General features: G+C 41.7%; 1 protein-coding gene across 8 annotated transcripts in view; it reads left to right on the top strand.

Annotated features, from left to right (window-relative positions):
- Window positions 1-19395, top strand: part of tenm1 (teneurin transmembrane protein 1) — a 1688122-nt gene that overhangs the window by 901508 nt on the left and 767219 nt on the right. For all 8 annotated transcript variants that reach the window (XM_068047383.1, XM_068047386.1, XM_068047389.1 and 5 more), the window contains one exon: window positions 3536-3796. In XM_068047383.1, coding sequence (XP_067903484.1) covers window positions 3536-3796 — 261 coding nt within the window. The remainder of the gene's footprint in view (window positions 1-3535; window positions 3797-19395) is intronic.

Below are 19395 nucleotides of genomic sequence, written 5' to 3'. Positions count from 1 at the left end.
TTAAAAGGTGTTTGAGAAGGTACCATGTTATAGACTTGATAGCAAATTTGAAGTTTAAAGGGGAAATGGCAGTATGAGTACAGAGGTGACTAAGGGACAGAAAACAGAGCGTAGCAGTAACTTGTTTTTTCAGATTGGACAGAAGTGTACAGTGGTGTTCTCCAGAGGCTGATATTAAGACTACTGCTCTTCTTGTTATACATATATATATATTATTAATGAGCTGTGCTTGAGTATACATGGCATAATTTCAAAGTCTGTAGATGACACAAAATGCAAAAATGTAGTCAACAATGGAGAAGAATGTAGACAAATTGGTGAAAGGGACTGACACATGGCAGATACAATTGAATAGAGAAGTGTGAAGTGATCTAATTTGGTAGGAAGAATAAAAAGAGGCAATATAAACTAAATGGCGCAATTTTAAAGGAGTGCAGGAACAGAGAGACCAGACACAACAGAGATTATATGTACACATATCTTTGGAGGTACCAGGACAAGTTAAGAGCCTGTTAAAAAGACAGGCAGGATCTTGGGATTTATAAAGAGAGATAGAGTCATAGAGAGATACGGCACTGAAACAGGCCCTTTGGCCCACCGAGTCTGTGCCGACCGTCAACCACCCATTTATACTAATTCTACATTAATCCCATATTCCCTACCACATCCCCACAATTCTCTTACCACCTACCTACACTGGGGCAATTTACAATGGCCAATTTACCTATCAACCTGTGAGTCTTTGGCTGTGGGAAGAAACTGGAGCACCCGGCGGAAGCCCACGCGGTCACTTGCAAACTCCGCACAGGCAGTACCCAGAACCAAACCCGGCTCACTGGAGCTGTGAGGCTGTGGTGCTAACCACTGCACCACTGTGGTTGAATTTTATTTTGATGGGGGTGCCAGCAACGGGCCAGAAGGCAGGGGCGACCCCAGCAGGTAATTAACGGCCTGCCATCGGGGATGCCTTACCCATTAAGGGACAAGATCCTGCCCCAAGAGCTGCCGGCCAATCAGAGAGCCAGCAGCTCAGCAGTACCAGCAGTGCCATCGGGAAGCAGTGGCCACTGCTGGTACTGCAGGAGGCCCAGAGTAGCAGCCATGGAGGAGGCCCCGGGACCAAGGTAAGTGGGCTGAGGGTTGCTGGGGCCAGTCAGGGGAGGGGGTTGTTGATGAGGGCAGGGGTGGATTTTGCTGCAGGGGTGACCATCACTGCCGAGGAGGTCCTCCCTGGGCCACATTTCCTCTAGGGGAGGAACACCCGACCCCCCCCCCCCACCCCTCCCCAATCCTGAACTCGCTAGGAAGCTGTCAGGTCTCACCTCTCAGTGTTGCCATATAGCAGTGGGCCCCTCTGGCATTGGCTAAATGCTAGCAGAGGCGTGAGGTGGCCCTTATGTAGCCCTTAATGGGCTAACTTAAGTGGCTTAATTGGCCTCCCAGCGGACTTCCCGTCCACCGCGGTGCCTGCCATGGACAAAATGGCAAAGAGGACAGGACAACGTTGGGCACGCCACCTAATGGCACCCCACACTATTTTGTTTTCCCCTTCCCCCTTCCCAGACCATCTCCAAGTGTCGAATAAAATCCAGTCCATAGAGTAAAAATGCAAGCAAATTATGTTAAATCTTTATAAAACATCGAAATAAAAGCAAAATACTGCAGATCCTGGAAATCTAAAATAAAAACAAAGTGCTGGAAATACTAGCAGGTCTGGCAGCATCTGTGGAGAGAGACAGAGTTAATGTTTCTGAAACCTGCTGAGTATTTCCAGCACTTTCTGTTTTTATTTTATAAAGCACTGGTTAGTCTGGAGTACTGCTTCCTGTTCTGGGCACCACAATTTAGGAAGGGTGTCAAGACCTTAGGGAGGGTGCAGAGGAGATTTACCAGAATGGTACCTGGGATGTGGAGCTTCAGTTATATGAAGAGACTGGAGAAGCTGCTGCTGTTCTCTTTCGAGAGGTTAAGGGGAGATTTAATAGGGGTGCTCAAAATAATGAAAGGTTTTGATAGAGTAAATTAGAAGAAATTGTTTTCAGTGGCAGAAGGATCTGTAACCAAAGGACACAGATTTAAGGTGATTGACAAAAGTACCTGAGAAGCGAGATGAGTTTTTTTTTGTACAGTGTGTTTTGTTTGGAAATGCACTGCCTGAAAGGGAAGTGGAAGCAGATTGAAAAAATAACTTCCAAAAGGAAATTTGGTAAATACTTTGAATTTGCAGAGCTATTGGCAAAGGACAGGGGAATGGGACTAATTGAATAAGTCTTTCAAAGAACTGGCAAGCATGATGGGCTGAATGGTCTCCTTCTGTGTTGTATCATTCTATGGTTGTATGATTGCAATACTGGAGCCATCTGAAGCCCACTCTTGAAATAATATGAGATAAGTACATTTGCAGGCTTTTCAGTAGAATATGCTTTTTAGATTCAATGTTGTTATTGTCAGAAGTTTGTGCAGATGTCCTTGACCATTGTCTACTGTGCTTTTCTTATGTTTATGGGATCATAGAGAGGGAGCCACTGACTGACTGACAGTTTCTGCCATTTTGGAATGTGCAGGGGTTGTTAGGTGGCTGCTTGGCTTGGGGAAATATTGACGTTATAGATATACAGGGTCAAAAGCAGGCTCAAGTTCTCAATATAACAAGTGATTAATGTATATAACGTAAAATTAAAGTTTAGAATATTCTTCGGAACAAGAGCAAACACCATTTGAGATTGATCACCTCGAAACCTTGTTGATGTTTAGCAGCTTAACATCTTATATAGAATATTTTAAGTATAATCTTTGTATTTTCACAACTTCTTGTATTGTAGCTTGTTTTATAGCTGTTCTAAATTTATATACTTTGGTACAAGGTTCCCTCTCGTCTTTGAATATCAAAGATCGGTTGGAAAAGTTAGGACGATTCTCCTTGGAAGACAAAAAGTAAAGAGGTGACCTAATAGAGATTTTCAAGATGATGAGAAGCTTTGATAGAATAGATAGAGAAAACCAATTCCCTCTGGTGAGTTAGCTAATAACCAGAGGTCATAGATTTAAAATCATTTGGCAAAAGATCAAGAAGGGAGTTGACGGGATCTGGAACATTTTACCTGAGAAGGTGAGTGAAGCTGATTCCATAAGTAATTTTAAAAGGGATTTGGACAGGTATTTGAGGATGAGGAACTTACAGGGTTCCGGACAAAAAGCATGCATGTGGACTAAGCACGACTGCTCTTTCACAACACAAAGGACTGATTATGGCATGTAGGAATTAATTTATTTTAAACATATTTCAGCTAATAAAAGAATATTTTTACACAATGATTCAACAAACATCTTTTAAAATTTTGGTGTGTGTACGTCTAGTCAACTCACTGCTGATTTTATTCAATCCAACTGTAGAGATTGTCCTCCATGACTTCCAGTTAGAAAGGTTGAAAGGCAGCTTGTCATATTGTCCTGTTATCCTGTCTTTAGATACATTCTTTTGATAAACTCAGTATCTGACTCACACTCTCTTTTTCTCCCTCTCCTTTTGTTTCAGCCTTGGAATTCTGTGAGGTTCCACCAGTGTTATGTGGTGGATATCAGACAGATATGTGTGATCCTTCCCAGCATGGATACCCTATGATAACAGGCTCTGATGTTGATACTGAGACAGAAGGGGCTGCATCTCCCGATCATGCTTTAAGATTGTGGATGCGAGAAATCAAATCCGAACATAGCTCCTGTTTGTCGAGCCGTGCGAATTCAATGCTTTCCCTCACTGACACTGAACAAGAAAGGAAGTCTGATGCAGAAAACGGTAAGGAATTAAATTAAGCAGTTCTGTAAAATATTGTTTTGCAATGACATGTCTTCAGGTGACATTAAATCAATTATATATGCACATTAAGAATGGAGCTATTTCCAGCAGTATTGTAAGGCATTGTTTAGTTTAACCTTGTAGAGAAATTCATTGCATGAATATTACAATAGGATTCCTGTCCTTATCCAGCCACTGATAACTAACTCAGTAGTAACTGTGTATTAGTTGTGCCATTTTAGGTCTATAATTTACACCAATTTTTTATACATCTGAAGTCTCCTGTCAATTAAATGTTTCTAAGATCTTGTACAGTTTTACTTTATCATCATCAACTACAGCAATCCATGCATGGTGAACTGGATTCTATTGTTTTGTAGAAAAGCAAAATATATTTTGCAACATCAAGTTTGTGAGCCATTGAGTTGCTGGGGTCTTGACTGCAGTTTTGGTACTGAACTGGTACTATCTACATTTATTTACAAAGTAAGGGGAAACATTCACAACTTAGATTCTAGTCTCCACTGAGGTCAGAGTTGCATTTGAGGCCTTAAGTATTTTTGAAAATATTAGAATTTTTGAATAAACGTTGAGGGAGTGAGATGGATAACCTCAGGTTTGCTGTATAGAACAGTTTGTTTTCATCCCTTTGTTCCTGCTTCTCTTGTGAGAAAGATAGGGGAGGGACATGGAATAAATATGGTAACAATTCAATATATTTATACAAATATATTTATACTCCTGTCTAGATGAACGAAATGTTGGTCTTAGTTAACAGCCAAGTGCTTGACAGCAAGTTAATGCCAATCTTAAAAATGTGTATATTGAAAAGTACAGAAGAAATAGCTCAAGGAATTACTTGGAAAATTGAATTTCTCTCGCTTTGCTAATTGAATGGCAGATTATCTTAAGGTATTCTTGTAAAACATACAGAAGGAGCAATTTTAACCATGCCCACCCTGGAGAAACAAAGCAGCCAGGCAGTTAAAATTGCCCTTGGGGACTTGATCGCTGAGCTGCCACTGTCTTCCCGGAGGTTCTGATTACAACATGAGAGGTTAATTTAACTTAAACCACTTGGTCGGAAACAGATCAGATCGGTTTGGTGCGGCTGCCCGTTTTACAAACCAACTGATTTTATTTTCCACTGCTATTAATTGAAAGCAAAGTCAAGCGTGATATAAAACAGGCAACCTATCTGTTCCTACCAGTTTCCCACTGGGAAAGTTAAGATTTATTCCCTCTCCACTGTTCTTCTGAGTAGGTGAGTCAGTTTAACCTGATGCCTGTGTGGGGATGCTATCTTGGCATTCCTGCCAGGCCAACCTACAGGGAAGAAGGACTGGGGGCAGAAGAGGTGCAAAAATCAAAGTGATTTTACTTTTTTTTTAACTTTCCTTTCGGGGCCAGGAGGTCCAAGTCTGCATCCCTTCCCCTTTTGTGATACACCCGCAAATCCCCTCCCAGCCACTTACCTGAATGCCAGGGACTATTCCTTCAGCCCCCATTTAGCTGCCTTGTGTTACCTGTGCTCTCTCCATGCAGCTGCCACTTCCTGACAGGTTTGGATAGGCCAAAGCCTATTCAGATGAGGCTGGGAGGACAATCCCCCCCCTAACCTTGGCCTTTGGCTGCACAACTACCACCCCAAGTTAAAATTTGGGCTAGTGCACCTCAAAAAGCTCTGAAAGAAAATTTCCGCCATAGCTCTGATTGTGCTTAAGATGATTCACCATTGTACTAAATGACTCTGCAGCACATGGTAAAGTTTCTTGAGTTAGAAACGCCACCATTTATTTTATTTAAAGTTGAAGGGGATGCCATTTTCTTTTCTTTAGAAATTACCAACAGCCTGGAAGAAAAAAAGACAAAAAAATCCATGAATGCTGAAAATCAGAACAGAAAATTCCACCAATACTTAGGAGGTCATGGGAAAAATTTCAGGTTAACATTTCTGTAGATACACTTTGTCAGAATTCTGATGAAAAATGTCACTCGGTCTTTTTCAGATGCAGACTGATATTTTGTGTATTCACAGCATTTCTTTTTCAAACCAAATATCTCGAATTTGATTTCTCAGCTGTTTAAATTCATGCAGTACTATGTAAATGATACTGTCATTAAAATATTCCTTTTGGAAAAGGCTACAATTTTTTGTTAGATAATCCCATAACAGATCTTAATGCGCATAAAGTATTTATAAAACTATGAGATTTAAGTGATGACCAAAATTCTCTGCAGAAATAGATGGTAATTGGTGCAAATTGTTCTAATATTTATGAAATTATAAACCTATTCAGATCCGAAACTTCAAACATACAATGTTACTACTTAAGTATTTCATGTAGTTAAAAATTATGCCAATGCATTAGGTGGTTACTGAGCTATGAAAATTTTATTACATCACATTAGGAGCTAATATCCTTAAGGATCCTAACTGAGAAGAGTTTAGCGATCTTGATTCTATTCCCAGTGATTTTAAATCTAAATCACAAAATCATCCATTATTTAGCATTAACTTGCTATTTTTACAGAGAGAGTCCTGTGAGGAAATGACCTGTCCCACACATATAGAAAAGCAGATTATTCCAGCTGCTATCCTGTGAAGACTTGCTGTATTGCCTGTTCAAATACTGCAAAGGCCAAATCAGTATTAATGCATATTATTTTTAACAAAAAATGTTTTTTTTTACTTTTTTGTTTATGGGTGGTGTTAGATTTATATGTGTCGAAATATTATCAGCCAGTCTTCTTAAAGGCTCATAATTTTCTCACCGGGATATCCTCCTTTCTTTCCTCCCTCAGTCTCTGCATGAGTGACTCCTCAAAGTTAATAATTTCAGTCTCAATCTCAGATCAACTTGCCATCTCTTCTCTGATTTCACTGCTCTTCCTTAACCTCTCCTTCTCCATAAACTCTCTTATCCATATTCAAATCAATCCTCTCAACCTTGCCATGTGAAGTGACCTTTTTACTCCCATCATCTCAAATACTGATAAGGCCATTGTTGATTACTTTCTTGTATGCTTCACTATTTGCACCCCCTACCCCCTTCCATCCACATTCCTTCCACCTAAGTCCCTGAAAAAATTCTCCTCAAAGTCACATGCAACTGTACTTTCAGTATCCCATTCCCAACTGTCCAGCTTTGGCCCTCCATTTGGCACAATATTTGTACAACTGTTGATCTGCTGAATCACTCCTTCAGCTCTGTCTTTGATGCCCTTGTCCACAGTAAAATCCTTACTCTCTCCCACTCAGGTTGCTCCCTCTGGTACGGCCCCCTCAAGTCCAACTGAGGGATTTGTGCAGGGAGAGGAAAAATTGATAGATAAGGCTGTGGGCAAACAGAATATGATTAGGATTTTTTTTTAAAACAGATATATGCCCACACAGCACAGAGAGTGCAGCAAAATTGGAGATCCTTGGATAATTAGAGAAATCAAAATTAAAATGAGACTTAAAGGAGAGACATATGAAAAATCTAGGCCTCATAATTGAAAACCAAATCAAGCATAATGAAGATGTGAAGCAAAGAAGAATAGAAAGAAAGATTGTCAGGTAACAAGGGGAAACAACTTATTTAGCTATCAATTGCCACATCTAGCTGCACCACATAAAGCACTGTCGAGATTTGCTTTCCTCTGCCAAAACCACTCTCTACTCCAGGATCATCATGGAATGCAAAGATAACACCTGGTTTCTTTTCTCCATTCCAAACTGTCTCCATAAACTGCTCTTCCTTGATCTCTCTGCCCTCATTTAATTATCAATTTAGTTCCATTCCCATGCTGCTATTTTCTTTTTCAAATATTTATTAACTTCCCTTTTAAGAGCTATTATAGAATTTGCTTCCACCACTGCTTCTGGCAGGCCATCTCATGTCCTTTCGAAACATGCTTTCATTCATAAAATTATACTTTCTTAGGTAAATAGAGTCCTTTTGGTCTCTAATTGGTCCCATTGTTTAGTTTTTTTATGTGTTTATAAAATTTGATCCTGTTTCCACCCTCTCCCACTCTCTCTCTCTGTCCCCCACTCTCTCATTGCCCCCCCCCTCGCTGTCCCCCCTCCCTCTCTCTCTTCCCCCTCCATCTCTCTCTTCCCCCTCCATCTCTTGTGACCTCTCTCTCTCTTCCCCCTTTCTCTCTCGCTCTATCTCTCCATCCCCTTCTCTCTCTCTCCCTCCTCTCTCTCTCTGTCCCGCACTCTCTCTCCCTCTCTCTCTGTCCCCCCTCTCTCTCTTTCCCCTCTCTCTCTGTCCCCCGTCTCTCTCTGTACCCCTCTGTCTCACTCTGTACCCCTCTGTCTCACTCTCTGACCCGCACTCTTTCTCGCTCTATCTGTCCCCCACTCTCTCCCTGTCCCCCTCTATCTCTCGTGCTCTCTCCCTGTTCCCCCTCTTTCTCTCTGGCCCCCCTCCTTCTCTCTGTTCCCCTCTCTATCTCTCTCTCTCTCTCTCTGTGACCCCTCTCTTTCTGTCCCCTCCTCTCTCTGTTCCCCCACCTCGCTCTCTACCCCCCCCTCTCTCTCTCTGTCCCCCCTCCCTCTTGTTCTCTCTCTCTCTCCCTCTCTCGCTCTCTTTCTGTCCCCCCTCTCTCTTCTCTTTTTCTCTGTCTTTGTTCCCCCCTCTCTCTCTGTACCCCTATCTCTCTCTGTCCCCCTCTCTCTCTTTCTGTCTCCCCTCTCTCTGTGCTCTCTCTCTCTCTCTCTTCCCCCCCTGCTCTCTATCCTCCGGTCTCGCTCTCTTTCTCTCTGACAGTTGCAGGGAGCGGGAATGCTCAGCACAGCAGCTATGTATTTGGTCAGGCTTTTTAAAAAACGACTATGGGCACAGATATACGTTGGCTATAAGTATAGCAGATTTATTAAGTAGTTTACATTCAGTGCAAAGAAGCAAAACTTAACAAAGACAATAGTCACAGTCTGTTCCTCAGAACCTCGGCGGAAGCCCTCCGAGTGTCTGTGGTGCGGTCTCTCTTTCTTTTGCTGTGTTCTGTTGACTGAAGATTCTCTTCTTTCTTCCTCTGGGCTTTTTGTGCTGATTTTCATGTTCAATAGCTGTTCTTTTATACCCCGTTTTTCCTTCAAGGCAACTGACAATGGCCTGGGCTATCTCACTCATTCTGTTTAACCATCATTTTTAAAAACTTTAACATTAAATTTATGCTTAATTTTCTGGTACCACTTTGTTCCTTTTTCTTGCAATTTAGTTATTCCTTACCGAGAAACTTGATACAAAGAGTTGTTACATGAGTTACAACAATGTCTCAGGATAAGGGGCCAATCATTTAGGACTGAGATGAGGAGAAATTTCTTCACTCAAAGAGTCATGAATCGTTGGAATTCTCTACCCCAGAGGACTAAGTATATTTAAGGCTGTGATAGACAGATTGTTAGTCTCTCGGGGAATCAAGGGATATGGGGAGCAGGCGGGAAAGTGAAGTTGAGGCAGAAGATCAGTCATGATTGTATTGAATGGTGGAGTAGGCTCGAGAGGGCGTATGTTCAACTCCTGCTCCTATTTTTTATGTTCTTATGTGAATGTCGTTGGCAAGGACAGCATTTATTGTCCATCCCTAATTGCCCTTAAGAAGGTGGTGGTGAGCAATCTCCTTGAACCACTGCAGTCCATTTGGTGTAAGTTCACCCACAATGCTGTTAGGAAAGGAGTTCCAGGTTTTTGACCCAATGAAAGTGAAAGAACCTCGATATCGTTCTAAGTCAGGATGGTGTGTGGCTTGGAGGGGAACTTGCAGATGGTGGTGTTCCCATGCATCTGCTGCCCTTGTCCTCCTAAGTGGTAGACATCGTGGGTTTGGAAAGTTCTGTTGAAGGAGACTTGGCGAGTTCCATATTTTTCTTGCCAAAATGTAACATCTCGCTCTTATCTGTGTTGAAATTAATATGTACATTATATGCCCATTCCGTAAGTATTCTAGTAATTTGTTGGCGCCATTGTCAGTATTGACTACCGTGCCACCACCTCTGCCCCCCACCAATTTGGTGTCATGTTTTGATCCCAAAGTTTAAATCATTAATATAAATTGTGAACAGCAGTGGTCCCAACACTGATTATTTCTGACTGAGCTGATGAGACACTCAAAGGGTTCTGAATTTTTGAACCCCACTTTCCAACTTCTGCCATTTCAAATGATTACCTGTCACCCCTATTCTCCTACTTTTTGATGTTTGTCTTGCAGCCAGCTATTCAGTCCTGTTTGCCCCCTGAGTCCACGGGCCAGATTTTCAAAGGGCTGTAGGGTTGGGAACCAGAGCAGACATGAGTTGAAAATCGCGGACCAGGAGGTTGTCTCTGGAACACGGTGCCTCCGGGACAGTCTACGATTTTCAATGTGAAGGCGGAGGAGAAAAGAGGGAAGCTGCTTGCCTCCAGTTAAGGCCCTGTTAATCTCCTTTGGGAGCTGGTTAAGGAGCCGGGGCATTCAGGAAGGCAATTTTCAATTCTAATTTTGGCAATCCTGATCAGTCTGGTGCACAGTAGTGCACATCTGTCGGGATCGCCGTGTAGCCAAATAAACTTCATTAGTTAGTATGATGGAAATAAATTTGAGGGGCCAACTAGCACAGGGTCGAGTGCTGTACCTCCATGGCTACTTTTTGTCCTTGTCACCATCCTGCCCCTTTCATGAGATGCCTGCACTCCACAGCAAGGCAGCTGTAGCCCCGAACATAGTTACCACCTGCCTTTGCCAGTGCCCCAGGCAGGCAGCTCCCACCATCTGGAGGTGAGCGGCACCTCTAATTGGATGTTGAGCCCGCTTCCTGCCCAGTTGGGACATTTGTATTTCAAGATTGCGTCACAGGAGTGACGCCGCTGAAGCGCAAGGTTGGGACACTGAAATGCTCCGGGCATCGGGTTCCTGACCCCAGAACAAAAATCCAGCCCCATATATTTTGACCTGAATCATGAGTCTATTATGAGGCACCTTATCTAAGGCCTTTTGGAGTTCTAGGTAAATTTCATGTTACATTACCTTTCAAAGAATTCAATTAGCTTGGTCAAGCAAGACTTTCCATTTTGATATCCATGCTGACTACTTATTATATTTTTGGTTCTAGATATTTTTATTTTCCCATTTAGTAGAGATTCCATTGTTTTTCCTACCATCGATCTATACTTCCTTGGACATGTTCTCTCTCCCTTTTTAAATATTGGGATAATATTAGCTATGTGCCAGTCTTCTTGCACTACACTTTTTTCTAACGAATTATTAAGTACGTGTACTACTGCTGTTATGGACATTTGAGAGTTGACAAGGATGGTTTCCCCGTTTTCACCTCTCAACTGACCGAAGACAGCATTGTTTTTCAAATGTTTTATCTCCTGAGCATTTTAATGGTCAACAAACAGACAAATGACAGGTTTTCTCATAAGTTTAAAAGAATGATAAATGTTTATTATACAACACCCAAAAATGTACACAACTTCACTCACTCTCACATGAATACAGATACACAGACACACACACACAAAGATTGAGATTAAAAGATAACATGTATTTAGGTCTGATCGTTTAAAAGTGTTGCCTGCTTAACTTGCATTTCCCCAGGGTGAAGATTTGGAACGGCACAGGCCTGTATTCTTTTCCCTTGTTCACTGAAGAAAGACTTGGGAGGTTTAGGAAGAAGGATGTACTGTTGCAGACTGCTTTTATTATAATACAACTAGAGGTCACTGGTGAAGTCCTGATATGATTTCTCAGGTAGGGAGTTCAAGGCCAAACTCCAATCACATGTAATTCAGAGATGGTGTTCTTAGGCAGCATCCTGTCTCTTCGATGGCATAGATCTCACTCTCTTTTTCTTCTGGCTTTGTCTGCACAGAATGTCTCTTATTAAAACTCCTTAGCAGAAACCTAGTTTCTGTCACGTGACCAGAGTTTCTCTCTCATTGTTCTCATAAATGGTGAGGTCATTATTAGACAATGGGGTCTGGGTGTCACTCATCCTCATTCCATCTTGATAAAGTAGAGTTTTCACACCCATTCTCTTGAGTTAGAATTTGGAGTCAGCAGGTCTGCAGTGGCATTGTTAATCCAATTCATTGGAGAGAAGTAGCCATTAACACAGAATGGGTTGTTCACATTTTAATACCTTCTCCAAGGCTTGTCCGGATGTGAAGATTGGCTCAGGGTTCTTGTAGTTTCCGTGTGTATTAGAAGTAAGGATAAGGTCGCCTGACCTCAACTCCATTCTGTTTTGCAGGAAAAGTGTCTGTTTTGGATTTGTTTTGTAAATTCATGATATAATTCATAATTTCACCTTGTGTGAGTTTGACAGTGCCTCTGCTGTCTCTTCCCTCGATTCTTTTAAAAGACCTAATCTATCACGCTTGAATATTTTTTAACCAGGAACTTTTACTTGCGGTCCTGCCATAATTTTAGAAATAAGATCAATATTAATTTTCACCACCTGTGCATTAAGCATTCCTTGTTCCAAATGCAGAAAGAAAAATCTGCCAGTGACGATTGTACATCAGTAATAGAACCCTCTGATTTTCCTTCCCTTGAAGTGAATGGAAGGAAAATCCATGAGTTCTATAAGGCGTGTGCAATTCTCCCTGCCAGATTTACATTGCTGCATACTGCTGGGCGATGCCTAACACCAATGCAGCGAAGACAAGAAATCTACCCCTATGTTTCTACAAATGCTATTATATTATACCATGAACAGGTTTCACCCACCTACCTGGCATCTCACTATAACTTTCAGTACTTTTATTCTCTAGAATGCGTCTAAGTATCTCCTGAGTGAGAGGAGATCTCATAGAAACCTATAAAATTCTAACAAGACTTGACAGGGTAGATGCAAGAAGGATGTTCCAGATGGTGGGGGAGTCCAGAACCAGGGGTTATAGTCTAAGGATATGGGGTAAACCGTTCAGGACTGAGATGAGGAGAAATTACTTCACCCAGAGAATGGTGAGCCTGTGGAATATGCTACCACAGAAAGTAGTTGAGGCCAAAACATTATATGTTTTCAAGAAGGAGTTAGATATAGCTCTTGGGGTGAAAGGGATCAAAGTATATGGGGAGAAAGCGGGAACAGGTTACTGAGTTGGATAATCAGCCATAATCATAATGAATGGCGGAGCAGGCTCGAAGGGCTGAATGACCTATTCCTCCTGTTTTCTATGTTTCTTTGAACACATTTGTACTGTCTGCCTCAATGTCATTCTCTGGGAAAGGATTTCTCATATCTATTTCTTTTTGCAGGTAAAACAACTTGTGGTAGTTAAAAATTGCCCCATATGTTTCTGGATTCCCTATTATAAAATCTTCAAACAATGTGCTCCAAAATTGGGCAGATGGTAACCATAGTAAATGCTGAAGTTTGCAATCATGTTGAAAGACCCACACTATAAGATGGTGGGTCTTGGACTGACTTCTAAACATTACAGATTTCCCTATTTTATTTCAACAAGAACTTAGTTCTTTCATTTGTGGTGATCGTCTTTCACCCTTCACCCTGTCGTAGTTTAGCAATTAGTGTCTGTTTTGCTTCGGTTTGGAGGTTTTTGTTTGATTCATGATTGTCATGTGAAGAATATGCATCTTGAGTTTCTGTCAATCTATTGGATTCTCTTCATGCTTTTGTGTTAACCATTTGAGACTATTTTATTGTGTCTATTTTCTTTGCCCTCTCTTGTTCAGGCTGTGAAGGCGTAGAGGAGCACAATCTGCTTCCAAGTCTGTACTCATGCTAATCTTGATCCAGCTTCTTTGAATACCTGAAAATAGTTTGGGGTAAAATTCCTGTTGATTGTCCTTGGGAAAATGGCAGGTGTCTGTTCCTCTTTCAGACACTCAAATGGATACTATTTGTGATCACGTCATGGTGAATAACTGAGTAGCACAGACCAGTGGACCTTACATTCTATTGCTGCTCAATGTTGATTTTACTGATTTTGGGAGAAAAATTTGCCAGAGTCTGACTCCTGATCGCTCTTCAGGGTGATGGAAGTGAACATGTGGGCACCTGGTGAGACCAGGCACTGGTTTGGTCATGACACTGGTCATATATTCTGATTATACCCACTCTGCAGCCTCACATCTGAATAAAGATCATGTGTGGAAGGTACCAAATGGTGACCATACCCTCGGAGGAGATGAGGTCCTCAGGATCGAACAACAGGAGAGGAAATTGATGCAGTGGGGGAGCTGCGGGATGGCGGTAGAAGGGATCTGTTCATATATACATTTGGAAGCAAATAATAAAATGCATTTCCATAAGTACTTAAATCACTCACATCATACATATTTATGTAAATTCATCATCATAAAATTGATTTCTTGTTAGATTAAAAAGTTTGGCCAAGCATGTTTTCACAAAGAAAGTGGCCCTTTTAATTTGAAATGTTCAGAACTTGAGAATCTAATATATTTTCCCTGTGCGATGAGTTATGTTCCACTGTTTCGACTGATTTGATATCTAAAATATGCCAATTATTTTTGTTTTGACTGCGGTTTTACTTCACACTGTGATGAAAAATACAAATTGTGAGCATCCAGAAAATAAATTATTGTTCACCAGAGGCTACCACAAATAGCTTGCATAGAACAGCTTGTACTGTTGCTAAAACAGTTACCTAGTTTAACTTCTTTTACTGCGGTCTTGGTCTCAAGCAGCCAGTGGCTTTGTTGATCGTTGTTCTGCATTGGCTTGACATTTTAAGCATTGAATCTAGTAAGACTTTTTGGTTTCTTTCAACCTCATCCTTAGTTATCTCAACACAATTCCTGGAGAATGTGTGTCACATGTTTATCCTTCCTTTGTGAAATACTTTAGACTTCTCTTCATTACATTTTATCTGCCATTGTTTAGCATACTCACATATTTTGCTTAGTCCATTCTGTAATTTCTGGACTGCCACCATCATTTCTACTACCTCGCTTGACTTTGGTATCATCTGCAAAATTGACCAATTCGCATTGAGTTTCTGGATCTAAGTCTTTAATGTAAGTTGTAAACGACAGTGGTCCCAAAAGTGAGCTCCAGGGCACCCTAATCAATATGTTTTCCCCACTCTGACAATACCCCTTTAATCAGTGCCTATTGTTTTACACCCTTCAGCCAATTTCTTATCCATACCCAAGTTTTGCATTTAACCTCCAGAGCATTGAGCTTAATAAGTAATCTTTTGTGTGGCACTTTACCAAATGCCTTTTGGAAGTCGAAGTATATAACATCACAATATTTACCACCGTTGACTTGGGTGGTCACTTCCTCAAAAAGGTCAAGGACATTGGTCAGACACAGCCTTCTCCATCTAAAGCTATCTCGACTGCTATTTATTAGATTACTGTTCCACATAAATATCTGAAATTTTCTCCTGACAGTCAATTCCATTATTTTACAGGGAATTGAATTGAGACTAATGGATCGGTAGTTGTCTGTCTGTTATGTAACCCTTTCTGAATACTGATACAGAATTAGCCTGTTTCAAATCTACTGGTGCCTCCCCAGTGTCCACTGACTTCCTCATAATGATTACCAGTCTCGTAAATCCACCTCACTAGTCTTTCTCAACACTCCAGAGCAAAAACAATCCATCCCCAGGGACGTATTTGATTTAAGCCTTTTCAGACTGTCAGTAATTCCATCTCATTAATATGCAAGTCCTGAATTTTGCCTTGGTTCTCTGTTTTTTTGGAAGGCGAGCATATTGTTCTTGTCTTCCCTTGTGAATTCTTGGAGAAATTAATCTTTCAGAATATTTACTATCTTGTGCTCATCCTCAGTTTCAAGTCTCTTGGCATCTTATAATGTTTTCATTTCTTATCTTGTTCTTGTAGTACAGTCGCCACTACTTAAACTGCCCACATTTAAATTCGGCAATCGTTTAAATCGGGCAAATGTGCTAAACCATTTTCCGTTTGCATTATAGTCCATTCTTAACACAGTATTTCAAGCAAGCTGAACATTTTGTGCAGACAAGTGTTAAATGAGTAGTTTGCACCTTGTTACCTATTATACTTAATCACCTCTAACTGGTGTTGGGTTACAGCTTACAGTACTCAGCACTGACTGCAGTAACAAACATGTTCAATAAGTAAATAGCACCTTGTAAGATCCAAAAGTACAAAGTCACTGGCAGATAATCTTTCATCTGCACTGTAGTATGACTGCCAAAACTTCACACTGTATCTGGACTGGTTTACTGATTGTAAATTTTTCAAAGAGCATTGAACTTTTTTATTTTAGATTAACTGTAAGAGACTGAAAGTTGCAGGTTGAGGAGAGAAACCACACAATGCGCATAGCGGGCAAATTGTGTTAGCATTGTTACGGCCAAGTGAGGAGGGGTTGAAGGGCTTTCCTCTTTTCCCTCTCCTTGTTTGGCAATAACAGGTTTAATTCTTTCTTAAAGTGGATGAACTGGCCAATTCAGTAGGTGTTTGATAGGTTCTTGTTATGATCATAGCAAGTAAGTAATCGGACAGGTTTTCTTGAGTATAACAAAGAAAGAGGCTAACTTTATTGTACCTAAACTGAACTAAGAAAATAATAAACAACGCGCCCACTTTCATGCACTCACTCACACACACGAGAGGTTTACACACATACAAATAGGTTACAGAGTGGGGAAAGGTAGATTAGTTGAGTCGATGTCCATAGGAAAAAGGAGTATACAGTCTGTGGTGTTTAGTGATTTAGCTGGCTTCTAGCTGAATTCGGTGGTCTTGAGGCTTTTAGTTTGAAGAGGTAGATGATTGGTTCAGTGGGTCTCTTGGAGACAATGATGCAGATGATTTCCTCCAACGGGGTTTCTGATTGTAGCCAGAGTATGCAAAGGTGGTCAGTCAACAGGCAGTGTTTGAAGCTTGTAAGCTGAAATGGAGAGAGAGAGGGACCCCAACTTGGGTCTGCACATGTCAGAGTCCAGAAGCTTCTCCTTGCTGCTGTACAGAAAACACTAGTTTAAAACCACAGATGGGGAGGGGCTTGTCACATGACAGTCAACCGGTGATTTAAACATGGTAGCACTGTTTCTGTTCTTGCTAAAAAGAACAGATAGTTCCCTTAAACTTCCTGGGTCTTGGTTCTTGCTGGGATGAGCAGCCATTTCATCTCCACCTCACAGGCTTTGCAATGTAGGATACCGTGTTGCAAACTAGGTGGCCATCCTAAGCAGCCACCAAAATCATCCTTCATCCGTTCTCTCTTACATTTCTTCAAAAAATATAAATTTAGATCGCCGGTTGGTGAATTAAATACAATTATCATTCAACAAAGCAAGTTGGCATGACAGCATCAACATGCCTGCTATAAGCAGTCGGGCTGTATAGAAATAATTTTTTGCTGTTATGTTTTGCCTCTGCAGCTATGTTTTTTTTCTGTGTCTCCCTCTACACCTCTCTGATTACCCATATCTTTCTTTTTTAAACGTTTTTGTGTGATCTCATATTCATCCCAGACAGTCCATTCTCCACTCTCCCTGCAGAGTTTGTACATGGTGTTTTTCCTCTTTATTTCACTTTCACATTGTTTGTTAATCTCTTTAGGGTTTGAGATTGTTGCACTCAAGCATTTACTTGACATGCATGCCAAGAATTGTTCTTTTAAAAGTATCCCATTTGTCTTCTACTGAACATCCTTCTCCAATCCACTTAATTGTTTTAAATCTTCTCTCATCTCTGAAATTAGACCTTTTAAAGTTACTTATGGTCTTATATTTAATTTGGTCCTATTTCATGTTCAAATTGATTATTCTATGCTCAGTGCTACAAAGGGTTGCTGCAACTTCCATTTCGTTTACACTGCCTGGGTCTTTTACAAATACCAGGACAACTAAGCACTGCTTCTCATGCCATCCCTTATACATCAAGTCATGAATCAGTCATGTATTACATTCAACCACACTGACTCTAAATCACCTGTGTTTTTCTCCAATTTCTCTTGGGTTGATTGAAATTATGCATTAAAGTAACATTCCTGCTCTCATTCACCCATTTTATCTCTTCACAGAGAAAACTCCTTCTGTTGAGCTGCTTGCCAGGAGCTTATACTCCTAGTTCTGATGAAGAGTCAGTGACCTGAAAAGTTAACTCTGCATCTCTCTCCACAGATGCTGCCAGACCAACTGAGTATTTCCAGCATTTCTTATTCTTATTTCAGATTTCCAGCACCTGCAGTATTTTGCTTTTATTTAATTATACCCCTCGTGTTTACTTCGATTTTTTTCACATTTGATTTATCTTCAAAGTAGTTTTTTTTCTGGCACTTACCTCTCTCTCAGGATCAACTTTGTTTGTCTTCCAGTTGTCCCTGACATATCGGGCTACATCCCTTCCTTTCTTGTCTTTTTGTTTTGCTTTCTGAACACCCTATAACCCTGCATATTAAATTTGTCTGGTTTAGCCATATTTCTGATATTCCCATCACATTGTAGTTTCCTATTGCTACAAAAGCCGACAGTTCAGTCATGCCTACTTTTTTTCTTCGTCTTTCTTTTCTGGCCTCTTGCGCATCCTCAGTTTTAATCACTCAACCATTGGTGGCCATGCCTTCAGCTGCCTAGGCCCTAATTGCTGGAATTCCCTCCCTAAGCCTCTCCGACACTCTACCTCACTTTCCTCCTTTAAGATGCTTGTTAAAACCTACCTCTCTGACCAAGCTTTTGGTCATTGGCCCTAATATTGCCTTACATGGCTCAGTGTCAAATTTTGATTTATAACATTCCTGTGAAGCACCTTGGGCCTTTTATTATGTTAAAGACACCATATAAATACCAGTTGTTGTTGCTTCATTTTAGTGTTTCAGTGTTAGCTTATTCCTGAGCTCCTGTACTGGGTTACTGTATTCAAGCCCACCTTCTGACCACCTTCCCAAGCTATGATCCATGCTGTCCAGGATCTGGTTATATACCTGCCACCCTGGCTGTCATCACCCCTACACCACCTACCAACAACCCCATTACCTCATTGCTCCCTTAACCTACCTTGCAAACCTCTGTATCTTTTATTGTCTCTTCTGTCCAATCTTAGAGCCATAGAGTGGAATTTTGTATTCCCCCCCGCAGCAGGTTTGGAGGCGGGGCGAGCATAACATGGGGTGGGATGGGGGGGGCGGGGTGGGGGCGGTGCGGGGGGGTTGCCGCCATCACAATCCTGCCTCTGCCGAAATTTAGTCTGGACGGGAAGGTCTGTGAACGGCCTTCCCGCCCCACCGCCAATTAAGGCCCTTAACTGAGCAATTGACCCTTAATTAAGGGCCTCTTCCCCCTGTGGCCGTAATTACCCATGTGGTGGGTGGCTCTGTCATTGCACGGGAAGCACGGCATGAGAAACAGTGAGGGGTGCTTCCTGGCTCTGAGGGGAGGGGGGTGTCTCTCGATCAAAGGCACAGTGCCTGAATGAGGATCCTGGCATTGGGAAGTGCTGGGGGGCTGCTGAGGGCCAACCCCCACCCTCGCTGCCAACCCTCCCTCCCCCGGTGACCACCAACCCGCGAGACTCCTCCCACCCTGACCTACCTTATGTCAAGTTCCAGCGCCACCCCTCAGTGTCTGGTCGCTGCAGCAACGGCAGCAGACACCGCCTCTGCGGTGGCGCTGCAGCTGCCATCCTCTGAT

The sequence above is a fragment of the Heterodontus francisci genome, chromosome 15 (assembly GCF_036365525.1).
Source record: "Heterodontus francisci isolate sHetFra1 chromosome 15, sHetFra1.hap1, whole genome shotgun sequence".
Lineage (NCBI taxonomy): Eukaryota > Metazoa > Chordata > Chondrichthyes > Heterodontiformes > Heterodontidae > Heterodontus > Heterodontus francisci.
The sequence above is the reverse complement of the archived record's forward strand: the minus strand, read 5'-3'. Positions and strand labels throughout refer to the sequence as shown.